Below are 15,655 nucleotides of genomic sequence, written 5' to 3'. Positions count from 1 at the left end.
TTTGCACTAATTGCTATGGAACAGGAACTGACTGTTTCTGCTATTACAATTTCTAAAAATGATTATCACTCATGCAGGATTGTATGTTTTTTTCTCTAGCATTTCAAATTAGGGAGTAGTTTACTGAAGGGACCTACTCAGGATGTGTTTATGTATTTGCTGTAGATATGTAGTTCGGCAAAAAATATGCAGGAAATAATGTTTGATTTATCTACAGTTCTTCAGGATAGGCCTACTGTAGTGTAGTTTAATGATGCACACACACACACACACACACACACACACACACACACACACACACACACACACACACACACACTCACACGGCTACACACACGCACACCTACACACACGCACGCCTACACACAAAAACTCACGCACACACACACACACACACACACACACACACACACACACACACACACACACACACACACACACACACACACACACACACACACACACACACACACACACACACACACACACACACACACACAAATACCTTGCAAATGTTAATACTCTGTTTAAACTTTACTTGAAGTGTTGCACTATTCAGTCCCGAAGGCCTTGTATTCTTACAGTTGGCCTATGGCATTGTGCAACACTTGAATAGCCAACATATAGACATGAATGGATAAAGATTCCTCAATGGCCACAAATTCCATGGACGTCATGGAGTAGATATATAGAGCTCACCTGGGGCTGACATTGATCAGGCTAGTAAAAAGAAGCCAGATCCTCTCTCTATCTCTGTCACTCTCCCTCTCTTTCTTTCTTTCAGTCTCTCTCTCTATCTTTCTCTGTCTGTTTGGGTACATACTATAAAGTGTTGATCGTCCGAACTGAGCGCTAAAAGCCCTTTAAAAGCATAACAAATAGGTGCATCTTCCTTTATGGGAAATAGGTATCATCTCTCGCACCTGTTCCTCTCGCTGGGCAAACAAACAGGGTTTCTCTGGATCAACTAATGCAGCGAGTCTTGTTTGAAGAGCCAGATTCACGGGGTGGCTTCATTTTAGTGTGTGACACTAATCCCCGATTAAAATCACTGAGATGTGCTGGATTGGCCACTTCGTGTGCACATCTTTTGTGTGTTTGTTTGTGTGTGTGTGTATTTTTGTGCGTGTATGTGTGTGTGTGTGAGAGAGAGAGAGAGAGAGAGAAAGAGAGGGGGAGAGTGAGAGTGAGGGAGAGAGAGAGAGGAGACAGACAGAGAGAGAGAGAGGGAGGGAGAGAGAGAGAGATAGAGAGAGAGACTAGGCTCCATTTTCATCTGGATGGATGGTTATTTAAATCAATCAATGTAATTCATAATTTTAACTTCAATGTGGCATTGTTCCATCTTTATACAGCGATTATGGAAAAGTAGGCAGATGCACACACTATACACACATCCCTTGGTTGCGTATTGATGTTATTAAATATATATATAATATAATGATTATGTATTATAGATATCATATATCTTTATTACTTTAGTGCTAAATGCAATGGGGATGTCAAACTATCAATGGCATGTAGGAACAAAGTAATCAGGCAGAGATAATTCTGGAAATGGGAGGGGAAATTGATTTCTTGGCTCGGAGATTTGAATAGATTCAGTATTCAGCTAAGAGAGGGCGTCTGAGACGGAGACGGACACAGCCAGGATTCCAGCATGGAGGCCAAGAAAAATGTTGTGTTGGGAACGTTTTTTATCTGTTACTTATTCAATCTTTTATTCCAACACTGTGTAGCAATGTCCAACACTACACGACACCTTGGTGACTCTTACTGGGCTTCTCTAGACAGGGTGTTGTTGCTGAAAGACCGGTTTATTGTAAGGTTTGCAGACAATGATACATGACGCTGGTGTTGTCTTACAGGAAATCTCTCTCTGAATGTGTTTAGAGATGACTGGCTTAACTTGTGGACATTGCTCAATATATAACCATGCCCGTAGCCAGCTATGAGCTCACCCAATTTTTTGTGACCTTATAGAGGAATAAAATTGGGGACTAAATACTAAAACATGTATAAGGGAATTAGCAGTTGAACATTTCTCAGAGCTTAGTACGTGCCTAATTCAGTTTGGTGAATTAGGCACGCACAGTGTAGGGCCCTCACCAGGCCCTACACTTTTCAAACCCTGGCTAGGTCCCAGTGTACAACAGTTTTGCATCCTCACCAAGCCCTAGATTCCAATCGGTGTGTCTCAGACCGGGTGAGGTTGTCTAAACCGGCCATCATCCACACACACTCCACACTGGGATAGAATAACAACATGGCCTTCGCATGATGCTCCTGTCTGTTGACGCGTCAACGTGCGGAACTTCACCTATAAAGCTGCGAAATAAGCGAGTCCTTTTTCCATCACTGCCGATCGGAGCTGGGGCCGATAAATCGCCGTGACAACGGCGATTAATTCTAGGAATGCACGCTGATTGCGACATGCCTCCAATAATGCAGCCAGATGTTAGTGGGTGTTGGCAGATTTTTCGTCCCATAGGAAAGGGCTGTTCAGAAATGGGAAAGTTGGGTCTTCATGAATAACATGCTGGAGCCCAGGACAAAAATTAATAACTTCACACCCAAACATCGTGTTTCCTTAGTAAAACAGAAAGGCCTGGACGGGATGGGAGGGAAGGGAATAGGAGACGAAAACAGAGCATTGAGTAAAAAGACTATAAGGAAAACAATCTCTTGAGGGTGGAAAGACGGACAGAGAGGAAGACAGAGGTTAAGTAAACAGAAGAGGAGATGGGGAAAGAAGAGAAGAAGGAAAGAGATCAAGTATAATAAAATATAAAGTCTGTGGGGGGTATGCCCTGTTACGGCCGGCCTAGGGGGACCAGCTTGTAACGTGGACTTTGTCCCCTCCCTACTCCGAATCCCTCAACTTCAGCCATCCAAACAGGGTTTGAACGCCGAAAGACAAGTCATTTATTTTACCTTTAACTGAACAAACTTACCAAAGACAAAAACACATATGCACAAAAACATCTCAAACTACAACCAAACAATGGGTGGGTGAGCCAGCTACCAAGGAGTGGTCCACGTTACATTTTTAAACCAGGCTGCCAATCAGTTGGGATCACACCCACACATTAAGCATGTCCACCACTTAAGTTACCATCATCATCAACTCAAACAAAAAGGCTAGCATGCAAGGAAACATGATCACAGGCAGGGGCACAAACACAAACACATAACTTTCAATTATGAAAAAGGGTCATAACACGCCCGCTCCTTAAAGAAACAACCCAAATGTGCTAAAATAAATACAACAGTGAAGCAAGATTCAAACGTTTGATCCCACGCGAAAGAAAAACCTCAAACCCAGTTAATAAAGAAGGATAAATAATGCCAACACTTCCACCTAGCGGATATTTGAAGCCATCACAACGGTCAATATTTCCTACTTTGTTCAAGCAAAACAAATTACATCCCATGATATTGTTTTGTGTTTCTTTCTGTTATCGGTAATAATAGGCTAGTCCTCAAACACATACAGTCTTTGTCTTCAAAAAACGAAACTTTATTAGGTTTCTGTCCTACCCACATATATATAATCCAGAAACAGATATAAATAACTAAATATATTTATATATATATATTTATTTTAATATATATAATAGGATGTTATGTTACACTGCATGACTCGTGGTCATGGTTTGTTCCATAGGTATGCGCATTCCCCGTCACACAAAAGACCGTCCGACGCACTTCCGTCAACTGACGACACCGGAAATGACGTTCCGAGACCGTCTATTACAGGAAGTGGCCGCCGTATCGTCTCTATAGGTGTGTGTACTCTGCTCCAAACAAACTTTCATCGATCCAACAGTGCTTTACGACACTCCTCTTCACGACTACTTGTCACATTCGGCGGAAATGGCTTATCCAGGCTACGGTGGGGTGAGTACACGGAGCGGATTGTGTTATTAATCGACTTGTTTCGTCGTGGTTGTAGATGTTGTAGTTACATAACCCAGGCAGGGTGGGAGATGCGGTGTTCCTCCGAAAGCATTCCGGGAAGGGGCGGGTCGCCGAGAGTTCCGCTTTTCCGTGTCGGACTGTGTTGCTTATTGTTTTAAACATTGAATGAGAATGTGAAATCGAATGTGTAAATATACAGTAGACTAGTTGAAGCTGGACTCGGGGTCTCATAAGTTTGGGGCTATTGCCTGGTTTCGAAGCTTAATTTGAATTTGCTGTCTATCCTTTGTCCCCCCCCCTCCCCTTCATACCAACACACACATAGTTTCTCTTTCTCTTAACTTATTAACTTCATAGTAGGGGTTGTAAAGGTCGGTAGGAAAAGGTTTCTCTCTTTATTGGGTTGCTGAAAGCCAGAGTACGACAGTTCATGAAGAAATCTCAAACGTAGATCAAATGTCAAACCCAACTGTGGAGCCATTGGTTCTGCACAAGATGAGGAACTAATGTGTCCTCTCTCTGTCTCTCTGTCTCTCTGTCTCCGTCTCTGTCTCTGTCTCTCTCTCTCAGTATGGTGCACCGATGCCAGGGATGCCCCACCAGGGCATGCCCCACCACCAGGGTCACCCTATGGCCGGGCACCCCATGGGCCAGATGGGGGGCCAACCCCAGGGGGCATACGCTCAGTACGGCGCTCAGTACCAGGGCGCTGCCTACGGAGCCCCCCCTCCTGCCACCAACGACCCCATGTATGGATACTTCACCGCCATCGCTGGCCAGGTCGGTGTCTGTCTGCACTTTGGCCCAGGGCCAAAAATGAATCCGAGTGCATCATGGGAGTTTTGTTGTTGTTGGTGATACTTCACCATATTGAGAGGACTCAAGAGAGTTGTAGTACTGTTCCGAAATCAGCATAAATATAACATAACCTAGTTTGATCAAAAAATTTTTTTTTGCCACGAGTCACATCAGAAACGCATTGGCAGCTTGTCTTCAAGTGTAAGGATTTTCTTCCTTGCCAAATGATCCAATCCATGCGCCATTGGCTTGGGGCCAATGGCGGACGGAAAGGCAGATCCCTGGCTGTTTTTATTTAGTTTTGTGTACTTCCTCAAAGTCCAAAACACCACCGACGGACATGCATAGCCAGGAGTGGACATTAACTCCGCCCACTCTATCGGTGTGAAGGAACAGAAGGAAATCAAAAGACCAAAAAAGGATTTAAGTTAGCGGTGGATTTCCTGGAACATCATTTTGTGAATTATCTTCCTCTGTTGTCCATCATGTTGATTTCCTGGATCTGGATGTTAATGCAAACGGTATCACGTTCTCGAGTCAGGATGTGAAACCTTTCATGCCCCACGTACGTTATCAGTGGCTTACAACAAATGGAACGTTTCAAAAAGACCTCTTCCTGTAGTTGGTGGTGAACCTCAGAACTGAAAGCTTTTAGCAAATAATACTTTGTTGTAGAAAATTAACTTTGGTTTAGAAACTAGAGTTTGCTTGTGTTATTGTGGGGCTGTAGATGGCTCACAGACCTCTTATCTGCACAGGATGGAGAGATCGACGCAGACGAGCTCCAGCGCTGTTTGACACAGTCTGGGATCAGCGGGACCTACACCCGTAAGTCCTCTGCTACTACTAGACTGTGCTGCTACACTTAGCTACTGCTGCTAATGTTTGCTAGTGTTGATTAGTGCTTCTACTTTTGACTAGTGTTGGCTAGTGCCATATCTTTTGGCTGATGTTATCTACTGCAAGCTAGTGATGCTACTGTCAGTGCGTCTGGCTTTGCACCAGTGTGTCAACTGTTGTTGTTAGTTATTGCTTCTACTGCTAGACTGATTCCACTGTTTGCCTGTGTCAATTAGTCCTTCTACTGTTTGCTAATGTTAGCTAGTGCTTCTACTGTTCTCTAAAGTAATCTACTGTTGCTACAGTTAGCTCCTGTAAGCTAGTTACTCACCAGTTGGCTAAGGCTTCCCCTGCTTGTGCTTCTCCTGTTACCTAGGGATTATACTGTTGGCTAGTTCTGTTGCTGTTAGCTAGGGCTGTTATTGTTGGCTAATGCTGCTACTCTTAAGGGCTTCTCAGACAATGGCTATAAGGGCTTTTTGATAACATTACATTACTGCTTATTTCTGATGGTAGTACTAGAAACAGCAACCATAATGTGACTAAAGATACTGCTAGTACTGCTCACATTGCTGCTACTTATATTACCACTATTTTCCCTACTTTTAAAGACAATTGTCACTCAATATAATAAACACTGTTCATTAATCCTCATGCTGCAGTCCGGCTCAATGGGAAGGGAAAACTTGATGGAACAAGTGCCTTGTCCTTGTGTTCTGTCGTCCTGTGCTGTTGGTAACACGCCCCCTCCTCTCCCCTCCCCCTAACTATCATTACAGCGTTCAGCTTGGAGACGTGCAAGATCATGATCGCAATGTTGGACGTATCCTTTGATAGCCACGTGTCGCGGCATGCAGGGTTCCAGCTGTTTCATGGTGTGTCAGGATACGCCGTTATCAGCCAATAGGAGGATTCTTTGAGTGAACCACCTGTATTCAGCTGGGATTAATCCATGTGTAGGTCAGAATCAGAAAAGGTTTATTGCCAAATACATTTACACATATTAGGAATTTGTCATTGTATTCGTTGCGCACGATCTTGACAAACAATGAACAGTAGACAATAATGCAAGTATTGAATAATAAGTGCTGAAAAAGATAAGAGTAAATAAAAAATAAATAAATGGAGATACTCTATATATACACACATATGCACCGTAATAAGATAGGTGTTGTGATCTCAGGCTGCTTGGTGCCAAAAAAAAGTCAGATCTGGTTTGACGTAGATTTTTGCCAATGCTTTATCGTTATCTGTTGTGTATGTGAGGATTGAGATATCTCTTCAGAATTCCACTGGGGAGGGGCAGGATAGTGTAGTGGGGAGGGTGTTGGACTCCCAGCCAAATGGTACTGGGGTCAATCCTTGTATATCAACGTTCTACCTTTAGGCATCTTCCAGGCTGTGTCTGAATTCACGGTGATGCTCTTGTTGGAAGTGTCTACTAAAACAACTTATTTTAATTACATTTATTGATTTAAAGGACCGTGCACATCGATCTACATTTCTGTAAATGGAGTCCTTTGGCAAGATATTAAGCTAGGCACAAGATGTGGTCGTCGTGTTACCATGGTGGAAGGAAAGACGCCTTCTTCTAACTATGACCCTCGGGGCAATATGGTTGTGGCTCACTAGAGCTTTTATCACAAAGCACAACGACAAGGATTTATGAACAATCAACTTCGAAAGGCAAAAACAATAAGCAGTTCTGAAGTTCGGAGGCCCTTTCCCTTAACCCGACCCCCCAGCGAGACCACACGGGCAAGATGGGCTTCAACGAGTTCAAGGACCTGTTCACCGCGCTGAACGGCTGGAAGCAGAACTTCATGATGTTCGACCGGGACCGCAGCGGCACCGTGGAGCCCCAGGAGATGTCCCAGGCCGTCAGCGCCATGGGTGAGGCCCGCCGCCGCCAGTTTGAACCGGATGCTTTCCCTTTAGTTTTTTTGTAGTTATTGGGGTGACCGCTATTTGAAAAAACTATTGACCATATATTTAAACTGTGATTTAGTGTCCTGTATTATTGTTATTCTAATATATATATTTGTTTTAAGCCTCTTATTACGTAGTCCTTCTTTCTAGCCATACTGATATACTGCAGATATACATTTATATATAATTATATATCCCTCTCTCTCGCAATATCTGTCACTCTATCTCAGGGGTCGGCAACCTTTGTGACATGGAGTGCCAGTTTGAAATTTTCTTCTCATCTAGTGTGCCATTATCAACAATAACGCAAAGTTCAATTATGTCACAATTTTTTTTTTTTTTTCAATATACCTGGAATTTTATTCTCAACAATAACAGTATCTGTATTCTTAACAAAATAGCCACATCAATATTTCAAAGACTGAAAAACAGCTACACATTTAAACAAAAACTAGTGTAGGCTGAGGCAACATCAAATTATCAGATGCCTACCAGACAGTCAGTGTGATCCCTGGCCCTGCTTTGCTTGACTGAGCTCTGTGATCTGTGGCTTGTAGTTAGTTAGGCCTACTTTGAGTTGCAAACATGCCTCAGAGTGCTCCGTTGTTAACCTCCTTAATAAATTCGCCATCTGTAAACGGCTTCCCATGCTTTGCAATGCAATGCGCAATGCGATAACTTGCTTCTGTCCCATGATCTTTAGCAGTGGTAAAAACCTTGAAGGAGCAAGGTTGTTTTTCATATCTGGACACAGCACGTTTGATTGACTCTAATTAGTCTGCTTGGTCTTTGAAGGTCTTCTCGTGGTTCGTCTCAAAATGACGCTTAACACTTGACGTTCTGCACACAACATTCTCACAGCTTAAAATGCACACAGCACGGTCCTTCACAAATACAAAACCAAACTCTTGTGTCCAGCAGCACTGAAATGGCCTAGTTTTAGCTGCAGCGGGTGTGGCCATTGTTCACAATATCACGCTCTGTCATTAATTTATGTCAGCACGAAGACAGCGGACAGTGCGCTTGAATTTCAGACAATTTTATCTGAAATTCTCCCGCTGCAACCTGACCAATGGCCACACTCCAACATAAATTCCAGTGGTGTCCTCCGGGTCCTAGTGCCGGCAGACAAAAGCCGGCTTTTTTTTTTTTTTTTTTTTTTAAACGGGACAGATAAAGTGAGTATCGTAATAACACTGAGGTGCCGTGCCAGTGTTTATTCTGCGGCGTGCCAACCGTGGCACGCGTGCCATAGGTTGCCGACCCCTGCTCTATCTCTTTTGGTCTCTCTCCGTCTGTCTTTGTGTGTGTGTGTGTGTGTGTGTGTGTGTGTGTGTGTGTGTGTGTGTGTGTGTGTGTGTGTGTGTGTGTGTGTGTGTGTGTGTGTGTGTGTGTGTGTGTGTGTGTGTGTGTGTGTGTGTGTGTGTGTGTGTTGTTTAATGTAGAGGTGTGTTTGTGCTCCCCCAGGCTACAGGGTGAGCCCACAGGCCCTGAACGTCATCATCAGGCGCTACAGTAAAAATGGGCGTGTCTACTTTGACGACTACGTGGCGTGCTGTGTCAAGCTCAGGACGCTCACAGGTAACCCCGCCCCGTTGCTTCATGGGAGACCGCTGCTCCGCCCAGAAACTGAATTATATCTCGTTGTTGAATGCTATGAATAAAAAGATATTTATGCTTTATATATTTTATATTATTTCACAGGTTTAGTTGTGCTACTGTAACATCCATACATATTTAATATTTGTGTTTATTTAACCTTCATTGAATGTTTTATTGATGGATCAGAATGTACAGAAGGGTTTCATTCCCAACCTGGTTCTGTCGGGCGTCTGTTGAACAGTACTGTACAGTCTGTTCCTGGCCTCTGATTGGTTGGCTCCATGGGAGTTTTCAGAGATTTCAGATTCTGGCCTCGTGCTTTTTCGTGTCTCCGTGCAGATGTCTTCAGACGCAGGGACACCATGCAGCAGGGAGCTGTCAGCTTCCAGTATGATGACGTGAGAGCTTTTATACATTTGTTTCTATGCACTTTGTCTTTCATCAAAACACCTTTACAAACAAAACCTGTGTATGTGCTAGAATTTCTCCTACGCAGGAGTAATCAAGTTATCTATCTCTCTCATCTATATAGCAAAATACTTTACTTTATGAATTTGAGTCAGCCTGCACTGTAGTGAAGGGAATAACAATTATTATAGATGGAATTGAACTTGGATACAATATGCAATATCTAAATAGAGAAATTGTATATACTGTATGTGGTGGTCAAAGTGAAAAACCCCTGTCATTATTCTCCTCTTCCCTCTCAGTTCATCCTCTGCACCATGTCCATCTAAACCCCACCACGGACACCGCTTTGGCCACGGCAACCAACAAAACCCCCAAGTGGTATTCCACTTTAATTTCCCAGGAAATTCAAAAAGGAGAGCCATTAACGGTGGTAACAAGCAAAGAGGAGCCACATGGGGAAAGTACACGCATTCAGCACGTTAGCTTAGTTAGCCCGCTTATGTTTGTTTTATGTGCCATGACACGCCACTCAAAAAGGGTGCGTGTCCGACGAAAGAAAAGCAAAAACGCCGCCTGGAGATGGACGGAGTGGAGTGACGTCTTATTGGAAAGTTAAAAACAAAAGAGTGTAGTATGTGCCTAGCTACAGGGCTATACATAGGAGAACCAATCATTTCTCGGCCAGGTTAACGGTATTGGTGTCCCCTTTTTTTACGGTCAAATGTTGTGATTGGTCGGTTACTTGGCCAATGAGGACTTTGAATGTTTTTGCGATTTGGCACACACTCCCTTATTCTCGGAAACAGAACTCCGGAAGAAATGCTAGTGCTAAAGTGAGTGTATTTACTTGTGTGAATTATTATTTAGAATTAATACTGATCGTTGAGATACCTATGTGCCATTATAATCTTTGAATGTATGGTAATATTTTAGTGATAACAAAAAAAGAAAAAAGCGTGTTTATAAAAAACCAATCACTGAACTAATGTATTGAAATATATTTTTTGTTTTTTGGATTACTACATTATTTTTCACATGCATTAACTATGGGTTTGGTATATTAGCGTCACTTTTTAGTTAGCCAAAGTAAGAATACTGAAAGGAACACGTCTGTGTACGCACACGGTTTTGTTTTGGAGATGAACTTTCGGGAAAAATATATACTGCTTAAATTGAAATGTATAGTTTATGTTGTCAGGCCAGTAAATGTTTGGCGGCATTCATCCTAAACTGTGCACTTGATGTCAAAGGGTCAGATTTTGTTATTTACAATAAACACATTTTTTATTCAGTAAGCATTCAGTTTATTAATTTATACAATTGCGCAAATGTTTCACTCTATGTACATCATATATTTAGTTTCATTAAATATATAGTCAAGAACAGAAACATTCAAATCAGCTGTGTTGCATTGTATAAAATACAGTGGCAAACATTTAAAAAAATGCATAAAAACAATTGTGAAACAGCACTAGATTTAAAAAGTGACATGTTATATCCAGTACAACAAGTTTTCTAATCTCTGTGCAAAAGTTTGCAAATCCTGTGAAAATTCGGCAGACTAACTTGTTTAGAGGCAATTCTACGCTGTCTAGTTAAGGTCTAAGCAAAACTTGTTTGTGTAGGAAAGGAAGAGTAGTCTTAAAAACCTTGGACTCAGTATTTAGTCATTTGGTAAAGCTTTCTAGAATGTCAGGGAAGATCTGTCTGGTTGATTTGTTAGAATTTATTTCGAAATTAAAGTTAATTGCAATGCTATTATGAACTATTATGAAACTGCTCATTTTGTGTCATTGATTAGTTGGGCTCAAACGGGAAGACCTGACCTAGGCTACGTCTTTCAATCAATAACCCAACCAATCAAAGCAAATCTCATGATACTGCACAACTTAATAGCCAATCAGGGGGCTGTGTTTTCTCAAGATTCGATTTTACTATTTTGGATTCCGTTTAAAAGTGAGAATCAACGCCTGACCCTCTATCAGAAAGTACATTTAAATATTGTAATGTTATCATGCAATACCCTGGTTAAAGTGGGGATACTTAGTTATATTTAACTTGCTACATTTTGAGAACGTGTGCAACACTGCATCGCTTAACGCTGACACACATCGAGCTAGCATCAGGGGCGGTTCCTAGTTTAACCAAAATACATAGAAAAAATAATGGCAAATTAAATATTCTATTTTAGAAAAATATTTTCAACCATTATTTTTTTTAATCTCTCGAAGGATGGGTGGTAGTGGTGGCTTTATGTACCAAAAAAACACGTCACGCTGATACATAAACAGTTAGTGTTGTTGGTCCAGTGCAGTCGTCATGCAGGTACGAGGCCTCGTTTGACTTGTGTGTCGGTATGTCATCAAACTATATGGAATAATTAGCTTTTTCCCCCTTCAACGTCATGCAGTTCACCCATAATATATGCTTCAAATGGATCGATACATTTACATGTCGAGAGTAGAAAAGCGCTTTGTGTTGCTGCGTGGGGTGTGCTAGCCTACTGTATGTGGAGTGTATGTGGAGAAGGCTAGCGCAGGCTAGGCTAATAAGGCTGAGCAACTCTCGCTCAACAATCCAGAACATCGCCGTGTCATTGTTTTGTTTTTCTCCCCCCCCGGACGCCAGCACAGTTATTACCTTTCTCTTGGCCACCTTGACTACCTTTTTTTCTTTTACAAAAACAATGGTTTCTTTTCCAAGAAGAAGAAATGGAAGACGTTCAAAGCATGCACGCAACAAGGGACCGGAGCGGAATATAAAACGACTGTTCTAGAACATTCCCCCAGCAGTGAATCGCTCCAAATCGTATCCGCTGTGTTGAAACTTCATGTCCAGTATTACTGAAAAACCGTGTGGCCATGCTTACACAAAGTAGTTGATACAATGCAGTTGGTTACATGGTCGTTACATTGTTGGTTTCATCTGCTTTTTCCGATATCTACGCTAAACACACGACTACTTCAAGCATGGATGATTTAAAAAAATAAATAAATAACGGAGCACGATTGGTTGAAGCTCGTGAAAATGTATTAATCTGAAATCTTGCGGACTCTCCTTCACCTCACGTTATTATTCAATCGAATGTTCACCATGTTCACCTCCAGAAACATACTATGTTGGGAGGAGTTCATTTTAAAGGATCATTATTGCTTCAAGTGACTCAAGTCTTGTGTTTTTTGTGCGATGGGGCACCCATATGACCTCTAAACATGGATGGTGTTTTCTCGCTAAAATTATGAGCGGCTTGCTTTAAAGGGACCCTATGTTCCCACCAGGTGTGAGGTTGCTTAGCCGTTTACATCCACGTCTTAACGGACCTGCACATCTACCGAACAAATGCCAATGGCGGTCGTCTGATTTTCTTTTGTTAATGTTGACTTTCGGTTATATCTGGGCGGGCACTCCCACCTGTGATGTCACTACAGGGTCGATTTTGAAATAGTGGGAAATATGGCTAATCTGCATTGTAAAGTATTGCAAAGTACATTGCAAATCCCTTTTTAAATAGTTGGATTTGCGTGTGTTTCACACGCATTACATGATTCAACTTCTTCCTTTGTAACTCAACTGTGCAGCAGCTGTTACTCTCTATTCATATAGATTGTTTTTTAAATTGGAAGAGAAAGAGATAAAATAACATTAATTTGTGTCCGCTACCTCAGTCGCAGGACTTCCGCATGCCTCAGACTGCGAGGGAGTGTGGCGGGAGTTGCCGTGGAGGTGAAACATGCCATGACAATGACAAAAGAGTGAAATAAATAAATAAATACATGAAAAAAATCAAACATGCATATCTCTTTCAGAAAGAGCACGTTGCTGGCAGTGTTCCATTCAAAATATGTACACGGTAAGTGATTTCATTACACACGGGTCAATATATAGCGTGTGTAAATACCTCTGTATAAACGGGCTTTCTACATCTAGAGTTAAGTACATGGAAGGGCTGGAGGGCCGGTGTTCTGAAAAGGGAATGGAAGAAAGTTTACATTGGATTTTTTTTTCTTCTCCATTGCATAATCAGTCTCTCTAAGACCCCTGAGTCAAACTTAAGAGGAACATCACCTCTTCTCGCCAAGTGATCGAAGTCAACGTCTTAAGTTGTGCGCAAACGCCTGCGGCCACACTCAAATGTGTCAAACGCTCGTAAACTAAACGAATCCGAAACGAAGAGTCGCCTTCCGATGCCTTTTTGCGTCGTGTCTTGTGTCGCTTGCGATCCGTTTTATCGGACGTGTTGCCGCGACTTTTTGCCGTAAATGCATGTGTTGATTATACTGGCCATTTTCGGAGAGAAAAAAATAAATAAATGATCGAATCAAACTTTTTAACGCCTTCTGGAATATATCCTGTAACCGTTAAAACAAACATCGGAAAAAATAAAATAAAAAGACGACATTTTATATTTCGGCAACTCTACGTTCTATCGTGGTGGGCGGAGTTCTGCTCCGTGACAAATGGGTGTGACCGCCGCGTCAGGGTCGCAGGAAGGTCGTGAGGAGGAGGACGTGGGCTCCGGGGAGGGGGGAGGGGTTCAGAGATGGGGAGGAGGGGGGCTACTTCCCTGGGATCCCAGGGTCGGACGCTGGCCTGTGAAGTCCCAACATCTCTGTGCTACTGGGCTGCACGTCGGGCAGCGAGGCCTGCCTATCGGCGGCCCCTATGGGCCTGGGGTGGGGCGGCGGTGGCGTTGGGGGTAGGGTGGGGTCGTGGGGGTGAGGGGGGTACAGCTCTTTTGAGTCCCCGCTGCCCTGGCTGAGCTCTGCCTCCTCAAGCTCCGCCTCCAAGTCCGCCTCCTGTCCGGCCCGCCCTGGCTCCTGGTCGTCGTGGGGGGTGAGGGGCGGGGCGTCCACCTCACCGAGGACCGGGGGGGATTCTTTGGGTTGGTTTTCTGCTCTCTCCCCTGCCGCCTCGGAGCTCTGAGAGAGAGAGAGAGAGAGAGAGAGAGAGAGAGAGAGAGAGAGAGAGAGAGAGAGAGTTGTGAGCCCTTTATATCTTATATGTATTTTATAAACCCTAAAAGGATGTTCTGCTATTGGCTTCTGCTTATACAACAGTTATTGTCAGTGGTTAAATATGAGTTGTTTTGTATCTTGCTTTTCTATAGTTTATATATTTTTTTTTTTTATCGACTAAATCCGCTGACAATTTTATATCCTTCCGTGACGCTTTAGTATATTGTTTTTTCATCGTCTAGGAAAAATATGTTTTATGGAATCGATTTAACCGCTGTTGTGAATGGTGGATTTGTAGCGCACGGATTCTGAACTGTTAAAACACACCGGTGTCACGGTATTAAAAGGAATACACACCCTTGAAACGTTATGGACCAATCGGGATCAAGTATTCAACAATGCTGCGGTATAAGTTACATTCACTACTGGTGGTTATGTCATCATAAGGCAAAATTTATAGTTTAATTGTTGCTCCATTCATAAAGTGCGTGCATGGCCATGGCTTTTATAGACGCCGTTTTGCCGTAACGATGCTGCTGACAGGGAGTTGGCGCATGGGGACTCTAAAGGAGGTTTAAAGGGACGATACAAAAGAGACACACACACACACACACACACACACACAGTAAAAGCCAGTGGAGGTCCTTCAATAAACAGCACTGAATAGACGGTTTACTTGGCCTGGTGATGAGCTGATTTATTCTTGTCCTGGAGGAGCCTCTCAGTCCAGAGTGTGAAGGTTTAATATGACACGTCAACAGGAAGTCTGCACTGTTTCTATTGTACCATGAAATGTGATTATGTTCAATTATACTTTTACAGTGAATTTTTTATTATACCTAATGTATCTTACCTAAGGTGTGGGTGTTTTTTGGGACGTCAGTGGTGGAACGAGCTCCCTGCCGTTCTCAGGACCGCAGAGACGCTCGCTATCTTCCAAAAAAGACTCAAGACTCACCTGTTCAGAGTCCACCTCGACTCTGCATAGCCAACCTCCCCCTTCTGGCCACCATTGTACACTGTATTGTATTGCGTTGTATTGTATTGTATTGCAGTACTTAACTGTGTAGCAACTGCAGTAGCTGCTATCATTGCTGTAACACGAGGAATTGGTTAGCCTAGCGATTGTTGTACTTACACTTGGTTCTATGAACATCCTTTCTGTACCGTCACCGATATATTGTTGCACTTCTTGTGCA

General features: G+C 42.8%; 2 protein-coding genes across 2 annotated transcripts in view; one reads left to right on the top strand and one right to left on the bottom strand.

Annotated features, from left to right (window-relative positions):
• The first annotated feature begins 3,699 nt into the window (after nucleotides 1–3,699).
• On the top strand, nucleotides 3,700–10,792 carry gca (grancalcin). Its single transcript, XM_060050827.1, has 8 exons — nucleotides 3,700–3,900; nucleotides 4,492–4,701; nucleotides 5,478–5,547; nucleotides 6,339–6,382; nucleotides 7,305–7,452; nucleotides 8,956–9,069; nucleotides 9,430–9,488; nucleotides 9,801–10,792. Exons 1-8 carry the CDS (start codon nucleotides 3,877–3,879, stop codon nucleotides 9,825–9,827), a joined length of 696 nt encoding a protein of 231 aa, XP_059906810.1. The 5' UTR covers nucleotides 3,700–3,876; the 3' UTR covers nucleotides 9,828–10,792.
• The window catches only part of LOC132455473 (potassium voltage-gated channel subfamily H member 7-like), a gene marked incomplete at its 5' end in the record, with an annotated part of 34,878 nt that continues 29,748 nt past the window's right edge, over nucleotides 10,526–15,655 (bottom strand). Inside the window, one exon of the mRNA XM_060049336.1 lies at nucleotides 10,526–14,420. Coding sequence (XP_059905319.1) covers nucleotides 14,058–14,420 — 363 coding nt within the window. The remainder of the gene's footprint in view (nucleotides 14,421–15,655) is intronic.

Source organism: Gadus macrocephalus, chromosome 4 (genome assembly GCF_031168955.1).
Source record: "Gadus macrocephalus chromosome 4, ASM3116895v1".
Classification (NCBI taxonomy): domain Eukaryota; kingdom Metazoa; phylum Chordata; class Actinopteri; order Gadiformes; family Gadidae; genus Gadus; species Gadus macrocephalus.
Note: the sequence above shows the minus strand (reverse complement) of the source record. Positions and strands in the feature narration are given on the sequence as shown.